At 38.3% G+C, this 17,829-nt stretch overlaps 1 protein-coding gene across 1 annotated transcript; it reads right to left on the bottom strand.

Annotated features, from left to right (window-relative positions):
• Window positions 1-266: 266 nt before the first annotated feature.
• On the bottom strand, window positions 267-11,265 carry LOC126335610 (probable inactive serine/threonine-protein kinase slob2). The gene is made up of 2 exons (XM_049999061.1): window positions 11,184-11,265; window positions 267-1,119 (listed from the first exon to the last, which is right to left on the bottom strand). Exons 1-2 carry the CDS (start codon window positions 11,211-11,213, stop codon window positions 754-756), a joined length of 396 nt encoding a protein of 131 aa, XP_049855018.1. The 5' UTR covers window positions 11,214-11,265; the 3' UTR covers window positions 267-753.
• Window positions 11,266-17,829: the final 6,564 nt, after the last annotated feature.

The raw sequence follows: 17,829 nt of genomic DNA, 5'->3' as shown, positions 1-17,829 counted from the left end.
ATGAAAAATTAACTGGGAAAAATGTCAAAGAATGAAAAATTTGAAGAATTTTATGTTTGTAGTGATAGATTGAATTTAAAAAAAGTGAATATAATTTCACTACGTTCCAGATTTGTCTAAATAAAAAATTTCAAGATATTAGAACGAATATTTAAGATGAATATAATCACTTCATTTTAACTGTAATTTTGCCCACTTAGCATATAAAATATATCCCATGTATTTATAAAACAGATTTATTTGAATTAAATTAAAAAAAACAGTAGGACTGTTAGAGATTTATTGAAAAAGGCTGTCTACAAGATAATTATTGACTTACTTTTGCAGGCACATATTACCCATTAATGTTTTTAGAAGAAAAAAGAGGGAGATCATTACGTTTGATAAGATTGTCAGAAGAGACATTCAGTCTGTGTCTTTTGAAATGTAGTGCATATTCTATGACTAAATTTACATATAATCACTGTTTAGCTATGTTTGCTTCTATTTAAAAGCAGTGTGACAATCCAGTATACAAAATAAAATAAATTAAAATAAATATCTAAATGAAACAATACACCTTGAGATGAAAAGAAGGTTTCAAGATGAATCAAGATATGTTGACAATTAATGATTGACTATGTACTGTGGACTAAAACCACATATTTTAAGTTTATCTTTCTGTTGTAACAACATTTTCTTTCTATTGGTTGAACATCTCAGGTTTACAGTGTTCTGCATAAAGACATAATTTTAATGTACATATGTTAAACATTACCCCCACCGTCTCCTCCATGGGTGAAAGAAATGTGGAGGAGGAGGAGGAGGAGGAGGGGGAGGGGGAGGAGGCGGAGGATAAAAAGGTCGGTTGAAATAAGGAGGATAGAAAGGACGAGGAATTCCAACAACAACCACCCCTACAGGATACACAAAATTTGCAGTCTGCATAGTTTCTTTGGCATCTGAACCACTGTCTTGAACTGTCCTCTCTGTCTCCAGCTCTCCATCTGTTTCAGTTACTGTCTCGGTTGGAGTGAAATTTTCATCACTAGTTGACCCATAAAATGAAGGTGTTGTGGTGCTCTCAACATCTTCAGAGTAAGCCCTCGGCAAGGTGAGTAACACAACGATAAAGCAGAGCTGAAAACAAATTAGGTACATAATGAAGTATGAGCTAATAATCACACCTTTTAACAAAAGTAACAACCAGTTGATTTAATAATTGAACAACAAAGATACAATGAACAGAGAGAAAGAGAGTGCCCAATAAACTATAAAATTCTGTCTCTTTTGGATAATGAATTAGGATACATTCTTGTGATTTCAGTAAAATATTTCAGTGAGATTGTGCACTGAAGACTGACAATCCGAAATTTAAAAAAAAAAAAAAATGAATAAGTAGTCCTGGTTTGATGCCACGCAGCATTCTCTGGTGAGCAGCAGTTCAGTACCAGACAGTTCACTTTATATGCTGTAGTATGGTAGTGTATCCTGTTAATTGTCATCTGCAGTGGCCATTACATCTCCAACTTACATCGCAACAGAGGATGCACAGCTTGGACCAAAATATAACTATGCTAGCATAAGCTTAGCACGAGCTGTATGTACCTTCTCTGAGGACAACTGCTGCATTATCTGTAGAGCTCTTAGGACATATCAGAGGGATATAGCTTTTCTTGGTTTACCATATTTTATGGACTATAAGACACTACAGATTATAAGATGTACCTTAATTTTTAATCTTTTTTAATTACATTTTTATCATTTTTGTTTTTAGATTGCAAATCCAGACTGAAAAAGAATTCTTAGTTTATAAAACCAAACTGACATTTAAAATCCCTGAAAAATCATCATTTGAACTTTCTTATTCTTCTTCTTCTTGTTTTTATCTTTTTTTTTCCTTCTCCTTCCTCTTCATCACCATCATTGTCCTCTTCGTATATAAGCTGGTCTTCACTGTCATCAAGAGTGTTACTTATGCCGCTCTTCTTGTAAGATTTAATAATAATCTCTTCTCTCACTCTAGACCATGACTCTTTTATCCACTGACACACTTCTTTGATTGTACGTTGTTTTAAATTTCCCTTCCATGTGAATTCATGCTGGGTTTCATCCATCATTCATTTGTTCCATTCCTCCTTCATATGCACTTTAACATGTTTAGCTATCAAGACATCAAGAGGTTGCAATTGTGAAGTAGGTCCTCCTGCAATAACAGTAAACTCTGTATTTCTCTATCTCAATTTCTCTTTCACAGAATTTTTGGAATGACAACTAAACTGATCTAGCACAAGAAGAGAACACTTCTGCAATAAAGCACCTTCTCTTCTCTCCCACACTCTGTTAGTCCATAATTTCATATCAGCATTGTCCATCCAGTCCTTGACATGTACATGAACAACAACTCCTGGAAGTGTTGCAGAAGGTTTTGGCATATTTTTGCACTTGAAAATGATCATTGGATTAAGTTTAGTACCATGACCACAACATGAAAGGACAACAGTGTAGTGCATTTTTTCATGTCCACTTGTTTTTATGTTTACAGTTTTAGCACCTTTCATGGCAACAGTGACTGATGACCTCAGCAGTTTGGTCCCTTAGGAATTCACACACATGCACTTACAAACATGGCAACAGTTCTGTTACTCATCACATTAAATGCCAGAGGACTTTCATCCATATTCACTGTTTGGCTTAGGTCCAGACGGATTTTCTTTTGATGTTGAATCATAAAGTGATGGAAAGATAATATTTTCTCTTCATACTCTTGGGCATTTTTCTGAGATGTTTTGGCTTTGGTTTGCATGCTAAGTCCACAAACATTTTGTAAACCTGTAGCACCAACTAACTCCACCCTTAAAGTCTGTTAAGTTCCACTGTAGCACTAGCTTAAGAGCATGTATTTTAATCATTTTTGTATTAATTTCAGTGTCATTTTGATGGGTCCTTGAATCCATTTCAATATGTCATCTTCTAGTTTTGCCCAGTTAGCATTAGTCCTCTATTTGCAGATTTAGTCTTGCTCATTTTTTTCAGTTCTTCTTTACTAGCCTGCCAATCACGAATGGTTTTTTTCTAGTGTGGAGGGCTGAAATGCCACTCAGTTGCACTGTTTCCATGTTCTTCTGCATATGTTATTACTTTCAATTTATAGCCCACATCATATGAATATCTTTTATTTTTTTCCATTATGGAACTAGCCACTAACAAAAATATTGTACTGTTACTGATAACATAAATCACTTTCAATTCAAGTTCACTTAGCTCACAGATTGCGATGTTGCATCATATGCTAAGTGGTATTCTGGTTTTGTTATGGTGAAGCAGGAGGGAGACAGTGCTGGCAAGCTTGTGAATCCCTTCAACTCATGTTTGTTGCATCGGTGCACTGCTGCTGCCAGTTAAATTCATTGTTGCCAGATAGAGATAAGTTTCCTGCAGCATCAAATATATGGCCATTTTTAAGATGGGCAGGAATTTTAAATCGCACTCTGGACATTTTTATATTAATTTTGAGTAAAAGGTACACCTGAATTTTGGAGACAATTTTTCAACAAAAAAGTGTGTGTTACCCCTTAAAATATGGTATGTTTTTTATCTTCTATTGTCAGCATTTGCTCAAGCAAATACTTATATATCAACTGCTGACAAAAGTATGTCAGTGATACTAACTTTATAATATGGCCTGTGCGAAGTCTTTGTTACAAACTACAGGACATGTACAACAAATAATATAACAATAATACCTAACAATAACACCTTCAAACACAGATCACATTAATTTCCTGCTTGCAATGTTCTTAAGTAAATATTAAAGAGCAGGAAATCAATGAAGCACTGCATACAAAATTATAGGTGTATATTTGGATAAAAGAGTAAGATGAAATGAGGCTATGAAAGGAACAGTGATTTTATCCACAGTTTTAGTGATACATGGTTCTCCATACTTCTTGGACCAATAACATATTCAGTTTACAGCAAAACTCAACAGATAGCAGCATATGGTCTAGTTCTAAAAACAATAGCTGCCTATTTCAGTGCATAATATTATGGTCTAACCCAGGATTGAATGTTATGGATGTGCAGCATGTAGGTGAAGATTAAAAAAATTCATTCCTAAAATCAAACACTTAGTATCTTACTGTTGTTGTTGTTGTCTTCAGTCCTGATACTGGTTTGATGCAGCTCTCCATGCTACTCTATCCTGTGCTAGCTTCTTCATCTCCCAGTACCTACTGCAACCTACATCCTTCTGAATCTGCTTAGTGTACTCATCTCTCGGTCTCCCTCTACGATTTTTACCCTCCACACTGCCCTCCAATGCTAAATTTGTGATCCCTTGATGCCTCAAAACATGTCCTACCAACTGACCCCTTCTTCTAGTCAAGTTGTGCCACAAACTTCTCTTCTCCCCAATCCTATTCAATACCTCCTCATTAGTTACGTGATCTATCCACTTTATCTTCAGTATTCTTCTGTAGCACCACATTTCGAAAGCTTCTATTCTCTTCTTGTCCAAACTAGTTATCGTCCATGTTTCACTTCCATACATGGCTACACTCCATACAAATACTTTCAGAAATGACTTTCTGACACTTAAATCTATACTCGATGTTAACAAATTTCTCTTCTTCAGAAACGCTTTCCTTGCCATTGCCAGTCTCCATTTTATATCCTCTCTACTTCGACCATCATCAGTTATTTTGCTCCCCAAATAGCTAAACTCCTTTACTACTTTAAGTGTCTCATTTCCTAATCTAATTCCCTCAGCATCACCTGACTTAATTCGACTACATTCCATTATCCTCGTTTTGCTTTCATTGATGTACATCTTATATGGTCCTTTCAAGACACTGCCCATTCCGTTCAACTGCTCTTCCGAGTCCTTTGCTGTCTCTGACAGAATTACAATGTCATCGGCGAACCTCAAAGTTTTTTTTTCTTCTCCATGGATTTTAATACCTACTCCGAATTTTTCTTTTGTTTCCTTCACTGCTTGCTCAATATAAAGATTGAATAACATCGGGGAGAGGCTACAACCCTGTCTCACTCCCTTCCCAACCACTGCTTCCCTTTCATGTTCCTCGACTCTTATAACTGCCACCTGATTTCTGTACAAATTATAAATAGCCTTTCTCTCCCTGTATTTTACCCCTGCCACCTTCAGAATTTGAAAGAGAGTATTCCAGTCAACATTGTCAAAAGCTTTCTCTAAGTCTAAAAATGCTAGAAACGTAGGTTTGCCTTTCCTTAATCTAGCTTCTAAGATAAGTCGTAGGGTCAGTATTGCCTCACGGATTCCAACATTTCTACGGAATCCAAACTGATCTTCCTCGAGGTCGGCTTCTACTAGTTTTTCCATTCATCTGTAAAGAATCTGTGTTAGTATTTTGCAGCTGTGACTTATTAAACTGATAGTTCGGTAATTTTCACATCTATCAACACCTGCTTTCTTTGGGATTGGAATTATTTTATTCTTCTTGAAATCTGAGAGTATTTCGCTTGTCTCGTACATCTTGCTCACCAGATGGTAGAGTTTTGTCAGGACTGACTCTCCCAAGGCCGTCAGTAGTTCCAATGGAATCTTGTATACTCCGGGGGCGTTGCTTCGACTCAGGTCTTTCAGTGCTCTGTCAAACTCTTCACGCAGTATCGTATCTCCCATTTCATCTTCATCTACATCCTCTCCCATTTCCATAATATTGTCCTCAAGTACATCGCCCTTGTATACACTCTCTATATACTCCTTCCACCTTTCTGTTTTCCCTTCTTTGCTTAGAACTGGGTTTGTTGTTAAAGCTGCATATTAGAAGCTTAAGCCGTACTACAATGGCACCACTAGCTTGTGCAAGCACATTATTATTTCAGCTGAACTGTATTGTACACTAAAATATTCATCTGGTGCTACATCAGTGAAATGATGTCGCCGTCATAAACAAAGAAAACACCTGTCTGATGTACAATTGTGTCACTTTTATTCCTGATTGCTGCCTTTTTCATCGCATTTTTATAACCACAGTGTCGTGTATCGGACAAAAATACATCTGCATAAACCATCTCAATCGTCTTTCTGTTTCCGCCGCCATCTTGCGCTCACTTACGTGCCACGGACCTGAAAATCGCCAACTTGCCAGCTTTACACTGCAAGGAAGGGCGATCTAGCGCAGGCGCTCTCCTCCTTTTTGACCAGTACGATGCCGTAGGGCGCAACACTAGAGTTGCAGGTTAAGCGCTCTCTGTTCCGCAGACCCTTAATGCTCTCATACTAGGAAGAAGTTACACAGGTGGACTAAAGAGTTTAATGACACGTGCACTTTGTCAGCACTCTGCCAATAAGTTATTAAATAGCTGACTGCTGATGAAATGAACATTAAAAAACTATCCTTAAAAAAATTTTTGATGGCAACATTTTGCCGCCCTGAGCAGCTGCGTATTTTTCACCTGCCTAAATATTGCCCTGGCAGTGACAGATGCGAATATTAACAAAAACACTTGTCATAGGATCTATTAGCATAGAGGGAAGCCGTGCGGGATTAGCCGAGCGGTCTAAGGCGTTGCAGTGTTGGACTGTGCGGCTTGCCCCTTCGGATGTTAAGAGTCCTCCCTCGGGAATGGGTGTGTGTGTTTATCTTTAGGATAATTTAGGTTAAGTAGTGTGTAAGCGTAGGGACTGATGACCTTAGCAGTTAAGTCCCATAAGATTTCACGAACATTTGATTTGAGCATAGAGAGTAATCACTGGTCCATAGTTGGAACACATTTTTCCCAAGGGAAATGGAACCTTGGACTAACGAAACATTATTTATTCCAATAGATGTATCAGCAGAGAATGTCAGTCTCAGAGGAATAAATACAATTGTATTACAGAAGTGTTTATGCTGTTGAAACTTATATTTTTATTGTAGTTATAGAGATGTACATGCTTAAATATTGACAACCTTATTCAGGTCTGAATAATCTTTGCAGTCAGTCAATGCCTCAAGCTGTATTTCCTAAAAGATAGATGTTACTGTGTTATTCACCTTTACAAGTAAAGAGAAGCAGACAATATTAAATTAAAATTGGGCTATTGCTCTTATTCCAGACTCAAAAGCTACCTTCCTTGTTGTTGATGTGGACCTCAATGAAGCTTACACGCAAACCTCAGTACTACAATATCTACACTTTAACAGCTGCCATCCCTTGTCCTATCAAACGTTCCTTTCCCTACAGCCTAGGCATTCACAACAAATATAACTGCCTTACCATGAATTCTCTCGACACCTGCACCAACAACAATCCAACTCTGTAGATGAGTGGTCAGCACAGCTGACTGCCGCATGGGGGACCCAGGTTCACTTCCTGGTCCTTGGTGGGAGGACTGGTATGGGGTGCAGTCAGTCTCATGAGACCAACTGAGGAGCTACTTAACCAGTTAGTGGCGGTTCCAAGGTCAAGAAACCCAATGATGACTTGGGGAGTGGGGGATTACAATGTTGCAGTGGCTGTGTTATTGTGATTACAATGCAAAGTTCCTTTGGTCATGCATACATGTCCAAAGGAACAGGCACTGTGGCCACTACATCCATTACAAAATACATTACATGTATTCGCAATTGCGAATAAGGACAACCATGAGCTGTAGAGTGGAATGACGATGATGAAAATTTGTGCCGGACCAGGACATGTACCCGGATTTGCCATTTATCGCGGGCAGTCCAAGGGAACTTTGTGTCGTAATCAGATTAAGACAGGCACTGCAATATCGTTAATTCTCTGCCAATACTGGGTGAGTGACTTTCAAGCACAATGTCTGACCTGTTCGGGAATATACATAATGGATGTATGAGCACAGATCGTAGACGCATGGTTGACAACATTTGGAAGTTTGGGTCTGGCTGTGAGTATGCACAGATAGTCAAATGGTAAGGCGACTGCTTGCGGTAAGTGGGAAATGTGCCTTCAAGTCCCAGTTCATCACAAATTTTCATTGCCATCATTCCATTCTACAGCTGATGGTTGTCCTTATTTGCCATTGTGAATACATTTCAAGGAGAGTGGCGTGTTGGCCATATGCCTCACCATGCTGCATCCTGTGATGCCATCAGCAGAGGATGACACGGCAATTGGTCGGGCACCATTGGCCCCAGTAGGGTCAGAATGCGGAACTTTATCTTACCTTTACCTATGCTGACAACCTGGCCCCCCTCCCCCACAACTAATCCACAGGCCTTATTCACAAACAAAACTCCTGGGCAATATTCTCTCATTACTTTTTGACTGACATAGTTCCCACTTCCATTAAACTCAGAACCATTACCCTTATCACTCAATACCGCCCAGACCCTTTCTTTCTGATAGCTTCCCCATTCCACCAATTCTCACCTCATTGTTGCTAAGGCCAAAACATGTTTATTCTACAGAAAAGTACAGTAAGAAAATTATTTGAGAAAATGACTAAACACCTTTCACAAGCCTCTTCTGGGACCTTGAGATTCACACACTCACATGCTAATATCTTTAAACCATAATCCTATCTATGATCATAAATAAGAGTGAATGTAAGACGAATGGCGAAATTCACTGCCACAGTACTTGATATAAAAATAACTTACCTGTAGACTATGCATTCCAGTCTGTGGTTCAGTGTGGAGTTGTATGTTATGGATGATCAAAAGTGTTAAAATGGTTGCTGGTAGGCATCAGTCAGGAAATTAGAAATATGTAGATTCCAATACTCAAAATCACAGTAACTATTAATCACTCCTTCTTTATCAGAATGTCTGAACTCAAGTATGTAAATTCCAGATAACATGAATGTTCATATATGTTTATATAAAGGACTGAACTGAACTGCACAGTTGATGAAAACAGTTTGTGTATGAGTGAATGTGAAGTTCCTTTTTTTAGTGTAAAAGAGCCTTCAGTTTACATACACCAAAGAAACACAACTGCTGACAGAGCAAAAGTAGACAAAAAATGTAAAATAATGTCCAATATTATCCAGTACATCACTGATAAAATACAACAATTCAATGCATTTCTAATACATAGTAAATGATGTTTATATATTGCAGCTGAACTTGGATGCAAGACGGAATAGACTCATAGTTTTAAGTTAAATAAATACAAAACTGTGAGTCTGTATGGTGTATTGTAGAAAGATACACAAGGGTGATGTTGCAGGCATTTATGTCAGGCTAGAAATAACATTCAATGCAAAAACATTGATTATGTTGATGAACTCACTGTGTAGATTGACTTTTAATTAGCAGCAGTACAAATAAAGCTAGACACAACCAACATAATAATAGCTGGCCTGTATGGAGCACCAAACAGTCATGGAGATGAAATCCTTTGTCATTTAGAAGAACTTCTGAATAACTTCTCAACAAAAAAACAGTTTATGTAATAGGAGATGTGAGCATGTACTTTTTAAGCTATAATCATGAGCATATCCATATGAATTTGTCAACAATTAGAATAACACCTGACCCACACACTTGCGTTGCCCATATTGTTGTGAATTTAAATAGAGAAGAATTAGTGGTGAGAATATTAAAAGCCATAGAGCTCTAGCCACAGAGATTAATGCCAACCACAAAATAATTCTGCACAGTGATTTACTCATTTCTAGAAGGAAAACTAATGGCATAGACTGGTAGCAGGTTAATGAAAACTGGGGTCATTTCTATGAAATATTTAACCAACGAATTTCAAGAAGATCAAGTGGTAAAACACTAAGGAAAATAGACTATACAAATAAACTTAAAATTCTTACAGAAGTTCACAAATAATAGGAAAATATGAAATACTTATATGCACTGTTGAGCATGGAATATAATGAACAATGAATGTTAAAAGAATATCAGGTTGCAATAATATAGCATTAAGAGAAAACAGAATGCTGGTGAGTGAGGTGTTCATAGAGCATTTTATAAAGAGATACAGGGAAGGAACTTATGAATCAGCACTAGTAATAATCTTAACTATCATGAGTAATTCATTTATCATGAGGAGTGTAACAGAATGTGAGGTAATGAAAATAATATCAAAACTCAAAATAAAAACAGGAGCAACCATTGTCAGAATTCATCCTTTTATCCAGATTAGATGCTTACAGTATCAGAGGAATGGTGCTAAATTTTTTCCAAGACAGAAGACAGTGAGCTAAAGCAGGTTATAAGATTGAAGGGAAAACCTACCAGTAAAATCAACATACAAGACTCTCAGCTGTGGCATCCCATAGTGAAGTACTTTTGGGCATTTTTGTATCTTGTATATGTTAATGACATAACACAGTTACAAAACATGAAGTTGGTGAATTATGCTTACAATAAGTTATTTACTAGCTGAAGCTGTACTGAACAGCTGGTGTGGTGAAGTACTTGTTAAATTATAGCCAGTATCAAGTGGTTAAAAATACTGAATCACTGTACATACAGCTCAAACATCTGATAAATATAAATTTCAATATGTTGTGAAGGTTAATTGTAAAAAAATTGAGCTGAATTCAACTTCCATAAGGTTGATATTATTTGGAATTAGACATAGTTCATTTAGCAGCAAATACAGGATTGCTTAGAACTATCCAATGAAAAACATATGTGAAATCATCAAACTTTATACTTGCAATGAGATGTGGAAAAAAGTTAAAATAACAATAACACAGCAAAAGGTACTTCTCTAAAACATTTGTATAAATGACATAGCCCTAACAAGATTTGGGTGAGGAGCTAAATTCGTATTTAGTATAAAGCAAATGTATTTATTTATATAAAAGTAGATGAAATCCTACAATTCTAGAGACTCCACAGAAAAAATAATATGGCAGTATAGTAATGACAATCAACAGAATACTGTCCATCAAAGAAGTTCACTGTAACATCAAAATCATTCATAACTCTTTTTGAGAAATTATTAAGTAAGCTGCTGATACCCTTATTAAATCTCTTCTTTGCAGACTTTTCACTTCTAGCGTGTTACTGATATGGAACCAAAACTTAACTTTAATCACATTTAATGCTAGATCTTTTAATTGCAGCATAAAAATTAGACACGAAGGGGCAAAATAGATTTTTTTCTAGTTTTTTAAAAAAATTGTCTAACTTCTTGTATCTCTTTTTGTCCCATATTATTATTTTAACATCTGATGCTTTCTTCATAATTATAATTTCAAGTGTCAGTAATCTATTGTAATAATAGTTAAACAAATAGCAACATACCATGAAAAGTTTGGCAGTTACTCCAGCCATAACATGACACAAAAACACAAGAGGCTGCAACAGAGGCTTCTCTGACAGTACTGACAGGTTGGAAACCCAGTGCAAGCTATTAAAGCTCCTGAACACTAACAAATTGGTTGACTAACCGTTTAGTGCCAGACACACTACTCACATGTCTGTTTGTGCTGCCACTTAACACTCATTTTATAACTGGCACTCTTCAGACAAGTAGTACCAAGTCTGGTTGGTTGACATCTGTAGAACAAAAATATGGAACTTCCCACTGAGTCTGCTCATATTTCAAAATGATTTCCATTGTCTCGGAGGAAAGTAATTCCATATTACACCACTGATTGACGGAAACATCATTTCAGAAATTCCACTACAAATTTGAGGATGGAGAATAAGAACAAAAAATCTTGAGATCAGAGATGTTTAGAATTTTTTATAACAGTATTGAAAAAAGAAATGGCATAGGACAAAATAACAACAATAAATCATAAATGTATTCACAACTTTTTCTGCTAACAACAGAATAGATTTTGGTATAAATCATTACTCTCCTTAAATATATTTGTAGATACCAAATGTGAATTGTTTGTGAAGTATTCACATTTCTTTATTATGATGATGTTAACAGAAACAGATTGTTATTATCTTCCTCAAACTGTCTTGTATGGTGACTACGTATGTAACTGTAGGTTTAAAGTACTGAACCATTTGCCAGTTATACTAGATACCAGAAAATCTGATTAAATAATTGCAGACTCAAAACTGAATGACCTGCTTCTTCTCACCAGCAACTTCTATGGAGTTTTTTTGGCACAAAAGGAGGTGGTGGATTCAGAATGGCATGTAAAAAAATTATTCTAGATGTCAGGACTTCCTTTTCCAGCTGAAAAAAAATCTACTCCTAACTGTGGAAGATTTAAAATCAGTAGAAATTCACATACCTGCTTCAAGTAGGGGAAACATTATTTCCCAAATTTTGAAATTTATATTTGTGAAAAATCAATTCTTTTAACTGATTTTTCTTCATAGATCCCGTAATGAAAATATAAATTTACTTAGGATATCTTTAAAATCAATTTATTTATTTGCAATAGTATCAATGTAGATTGTTACAGTGCACCCAGTATGTAATAGTGTGCAACTGATACCCAAATATGCAAGAAAAGCTACATTCATTCAAGCTCTCTGGCACAATGAAATGTGCACTGGGTCAGAATCTGATCCCAGAAGGTTGACTTTCATGTACGATGATTTTCCCAATTGAGATATTCATGTATAGTCACAACTCAGATTTACCATTTTAATTCTCCAAGTACTCCTCTCTTCCTTTTCAGCATTCATTCATTTCACCAAAGCTTCCATCATCCCCCCCCCCCCTTTTTCTTCAGTAATCAGCTGCAATGAATCACCCAGCATCATTCTGGACTAGATCAACTTTGCCATGTCCTTTGCCAGGGTTTCGACTATTTATTTCATGCCCGGAAATGAGAAACATTTTATCAACAGTCCTTCACATCCGCCCCAAAGTGGTAATCTGCCATCTACCCAATCTGCAATATACTAGTCCATCCTTATACCGAACCCATTCCCAACAGCACAGCTCCAAGACCTGTCTAATACAGCCACTCAGCATATCCACTCCAGTCAATGTCACAGGTTTATTCTATCCTATCAGCAAGAGGACCACCTGTGAAAGCAACCATGTTCATACCAGCTCTGTTGCAATTTCTGTGCAGCATTTTACATGATCATGACCACCAATCGCCTGTCCATCTGAATAAGTGACCTCTCTCAAATGGTAACCGAGAGCAGAATTGACCACCCAGTTGTAGAAAACACTCCTGGGCACAACATGCTCAGTTTCAGTGAATTTTTCACAACCTGTGCAGTTTAGGTTCTCTCCCCCAAACTAGCTTCTCTGAAATACATAGATGGGAGCTGTGCAGCAACACATCCTTTGATGTGATAATATTCCAGACTCAATCTTTGTTAGCTCTCTGCCTTACACTCAACTCCACCGCTGCCACTGGACCTAAACTCACTCATGCAGCACCAATATCCTTTTTCCTGCAGTCTCTCTTTTCTGTGTTCTGTCTCCCCCTCCCAATCAACTACTCCACATTATTTTGCAATGCACGAGCTTTCCAAGGTCACTCGACACAGTGCCCATGCAGCATTCCTATCCTATCTCATGCACCTGCTGTCTCTCTACCACTGCCATCACCACCTTTCCCCAGCCCTGCCTTTCACACATCATTTTCTTCTTTCCCTTGCCCACTTCATGTGACACAGCCCCTCACCCCAATGAGTGCTGAGCTGCAAAGCTAACAAAGTTCTCAGTCTTGTCTATGAGCCTTTTAACAACTCTATGCCTCAACTGTTTAGAGAGTTGTTACCTTTACTCCTTAAATTATTTGCAAAAAAGACATACAAGTACAATTCTTGAACAATACCACATGACAATGCAGAAATTAAATGTTAAAGAGCCACCATATTAAATGTTCACTTTCCTCAATTTTTCACGATAAATCTTTAAGGACAATTTCAAAGTCCGTCTTGTGTGATACACTATTGTCAGCGACTGTATCATAAAGTACTTTCATTAAATATTGACAACAATTTTGCAAAACTTTTAGTTAACTTCATCCACTTGTAACATACACAGCCACTACTATATATTCTTAATATTATTGTAGCATTTGCAAAGGTGATGGAGTAGTATTTTAAAAAATGAGTAAATTACCACAATGTTGGAAATGTTTTTGATTTTACATTTCCTGATTGTGAAAAATAATATGTAAAATGAACCATTTCGTCTGAAAATTCTGCTTTGATACCTTCAAAATAACTCTGAGGGAATCTTTGGACAGCTTTAATTCTGCTGGCTGTATTCAATGGGTAATCAATGAGAAATCCAAACAAGAAATTACAATAAAGCAAACTGCCAACTTTATAGTAACATTTGATTGACCTACTTTGCGAGAGTGCATTGACTCAAGCTTCCTTTGATTCAGAGTAAGGTTATGTACATCACACTCTTTTGCTGTTTGAAGTGGCAATGGTACTGAATCAAGACACTTGCTTGTAAGGGACATTCTGTATGTGACAACAGTGGTGAGGCAGCCCACATTGCATGCACAGCTAGTCTGCATGAATTGCTCACCACAGCATGTAGCAGCAACTCTTATATATTCCTGAAACAAAATTAAGTGCAGGAGATTAATATCACCAAGAGACCACCTTCTAATGACATAAGAATATATATGAGATTTTCCATTAATTAGTAAGAATATATATAATCTGGTAAAAGTTGATATAGTCATACAAAGAGAGAAAATTTACTGTAAAAACTGTGTTTTGCTTTGTCTTGATTTGTGATGAAGTAAATTAAAGATATGTCAAGCTTAAGTTCTTTTATTACATTTTCATGACTACACATTGACATTTACTCTAAATATTCACTCATGAGGAAGATTATTTCAGGGTTATCGCGTGCCATTGTAGCATTGTCTACACTTGCAAAGCTTGCTAGCTGAGTGTTATGACTGCTACGGGAGCAGATGGACTGCAGGCAGATGGGGTAAAAGAGGCTCAAACAACAGGTAGAATGGGAGACTCCCCTCAGGTTGGGACAGTGCACGTCAGCAACTGCCCTGTGCTAAACCATGGATGGACCACTTGCATGTGTCTGTGTTATTGCCATGTCGGCCCGCAGGTTACAGGTGACAGTAAACAGAAGGCTCTCAAAACCAAACTCCGACTGAAGAGGCCATGGAGGCCCAACGGTACCACCGGCCTCTGTGTCATTCTCAGCCCACATGCGTCACTGGATGTGTGTATAGAGGGGCATGTGGTCAGCTCACAAGTCTCCCAGCCGTTTGTCAGAAGCATCCATCCTTTCAAAGGAGTGTAGCTATGTGCAACATAATAATGCAACTCAATTTTGTCTCAGAATTTGGGCCATTGCCTACTCCGTACTTTCATTGGCTCAGGCCAGAGGACGCCGTGCACAACTGCCATTTCCAGAGTATGACAGAGCATGACATTTTTGTCTTTTCTGTATGAATATCAAAGAACAGTAGGCCATAACGCCACCTGACCAATGTAGGAAAATCGCTTCCTTTTGCTCCAAAAGTTTGGTCGACTGAATCATCCTGCCACCATACTTGGTGCGGAGAGGCTGAGCAATCGAGAAGACACTGCTCCAGGACAGTACCAACCTCCAGTTCGTAAATGTGCATTTTGTATGCCGAAAGTGGAAAGCTTCTGTAGCGTTCCCCTGGTTTTTCGTAAAATAAGCTGTATTCTCGACCGTCACATTGGCGACAGCATTGAGTCGACCCCTCCACCAAGAGTTAGTAATTGAGGGTTTTGCTCTAATATTTAAGATTCGTGGAAATTTGAGCAGAACGCTACTTTCTTTGCCACTCGATTTGAGTTGCTTAATTGGTTATAAATTGTGGACTCCTGTTCTCTCGAGCCGCTGCACGGCGCTGCTGTCAGTTTTAAAGATGGAGGCTGTGCTTCACACGTCCATGGGGTTAGAGGAACGAAGTATGATTCGTTTTCTATGGAGCAAGAGACTAACGCCCCTCGAGATCTACAGGAACATACAGCCCACATATGGGGGACACCATCTCGCTTTAAGGGATGTAAGGTGGTTGTGATGTGAGTTCAACAAAGGGCGTGACAATGAGCGGTCATGAAGGCTGCGTTCGTCGCCAACTGAAGACATTTCCCACGTAGATGCAACAGTGAAAGCAGATCGACGTGCGAACATTATGGCTATTTCCCAGGAGCTTGGCATATGGTATGGCAGTGCATACAACATCATTCACAAGTCCTTAGGATACTGGAAGGTTTCATGTCGGTGGGTAACTAAGCAGATGGATGGAAGGGAAGCAAATTTCTTCACTGAACCATCGGGAAAGGTAATCCTAGGAATGTGAAGGTTTCCTGGATCACATTGTTACTGGCGATGAAATGTGGATATGGCATTTCACACTGGAATCCAAGCAGCAGAGACTGGTGTGGAAAGATCTGGGTTTGCTTGTGACAAAAAAATTCTGTTCAGCGCCATCTATTGGGAAAGCGATGTTAACGGCCTTCAGGGATAGCCATGGACCGTTCCTGCTAGATTTCGTGCCACAAGGTGTGACCATCAATGCCGACAGTTATTGTTCCACATTGCCACGTCTGAGGACTGCCATTAGGCAAAGGTGACGAGTAATTCTCGATATGGACAACGTGATACTGCTCCATGAAAATGCGAGACCACACGTGGCAATCAGAACTGCCGAAAACCTCTGGGCATTTCACTGGGACATTTTGGGCCACCCACCACACAGTCCAGATCTCGCCTCTAGTGTTTTCCACGTTCTTGGACCACTGAAGAAGTTTCTGGCACGACAGCGATTCACAAGTAACGATGAAGCCAAGACAGTAGTCTGAGGGTGGTTCCATAGTCAGCTGGACAAATTCAACCCAAAGGGCATCTCACATTTAGTGGTCTGATGGGATAAATGTGTGAACCGGTGTGGGGAATATGTGGAAACATAGTGTAAGGCACGTAGAATTGAATGCATATTTGTCACTACCTGTATGTACCTTACTTTGGCTAATAAAAATATGGGCAAAGACTTTCTGATTTGCACTCATAATAGTCTGCCCCACGTAAGACATGCCACATTCGCATGGAATATGGTACACATCTGTATTTCGGAGACCTAGACTGTCTTCGGCATTACAAAGAACACTTTTTATATTTCTTGACAGGAGAGAAATACACTGGATACTACGTTTCCGTGTAAGCCTACTGATCGTTCCATATACTGGGCCAGCATAATGTTGATAAGCTATTTTTGAATTCTCATTTTCTGTTTCATTCTCAATCTCGCTCAAGACAGTTTGAAAATCTGAGTAACCATTTTTCGGAAACAGTATTCGAAGGTGGTGTGATTCTTCGGAGAGGGTCTTGTCTGTAAGTGTTAGAGCTGTATGGACAAGAGCCTTGTGCATGGACTTTCTTTTTACAAACAGTGATGGGTCGAGGCACTGGGTGCGTGTGTTTTCTATATACTCTGTGACCCAGGGATCCGTCCATTCTTCTCTCAATGAACACATTGAAGAAAGTTAAATGGCTGTCTTTGCTAGTTTTATATTAGAATGGATGGAGTTGTAATATTCCCTAAACTCTTCAATTTGTTTCGTTCCATGTTGGCACATCACAAACATTCCCCCATGTATCTATCAGAAACAAGTAGGTTTGAACTTGTCAGCTTGTAATGCGCATGCTTCAAAGTATTTCAAGTAAACGTTCATCACACAATGCGATAATGGACTACTCATCGCAACACCATCGGTTTGCTGATAATAATTTCTCAAACAAAGAGAACGTGCCTGAAGAGCTCAGGGAAACAATCGTCGAACTTCCTTCCGCGATTAGTTCCTAGGATTAAGAAAATGGGACTCTTGTAAAGAGGGAGACCACAGCGAAACTGACCAATATACAGGGGGGTGCAGAAAAATGTAGACACTCTCTGATAGGTAATGTGTTTGGAAAAATATAATATCGTTGCAGGTCTGAGCGGTAGCGTAATCCATTGTTTTCTCAACAGCTCTTGGCGCGTATTTT

Source organism: Schistocerca gregaria, chromosome 2, assembly GCF_023897955.1.
Source record: "Schistocerca gregaria isolate iqSchGreg1 chromosome 2, iqSchGreg1.2, whole genome shotgun sequence".
Classification (NCBI taxonomy): domain Eukaryota; kingdom Metazoa; phylum Arthropoda; class Insecta; order Orthoptera; family Acrididae; genus Schistocerca; species Schistocerca gregaria.
This window is presented reverse-complemented; position numbering and strand designations above follow the sequence as displayed.

Coding starts and splice junctions, on each gene's coding strand:
- LOC126335610 (XM_049999061.1), bottom strand. CDS start 11,213: ATGGCTGGAGTAACTGCCAAACTTTTCATG. Junction 1,120..11,183: donor TAACTGCCAAACTTTTCATG/GTATGTTGCTAT, acceptor ATTTGTTTTCAG/CTCTGCTTTATCGTTGTGTT.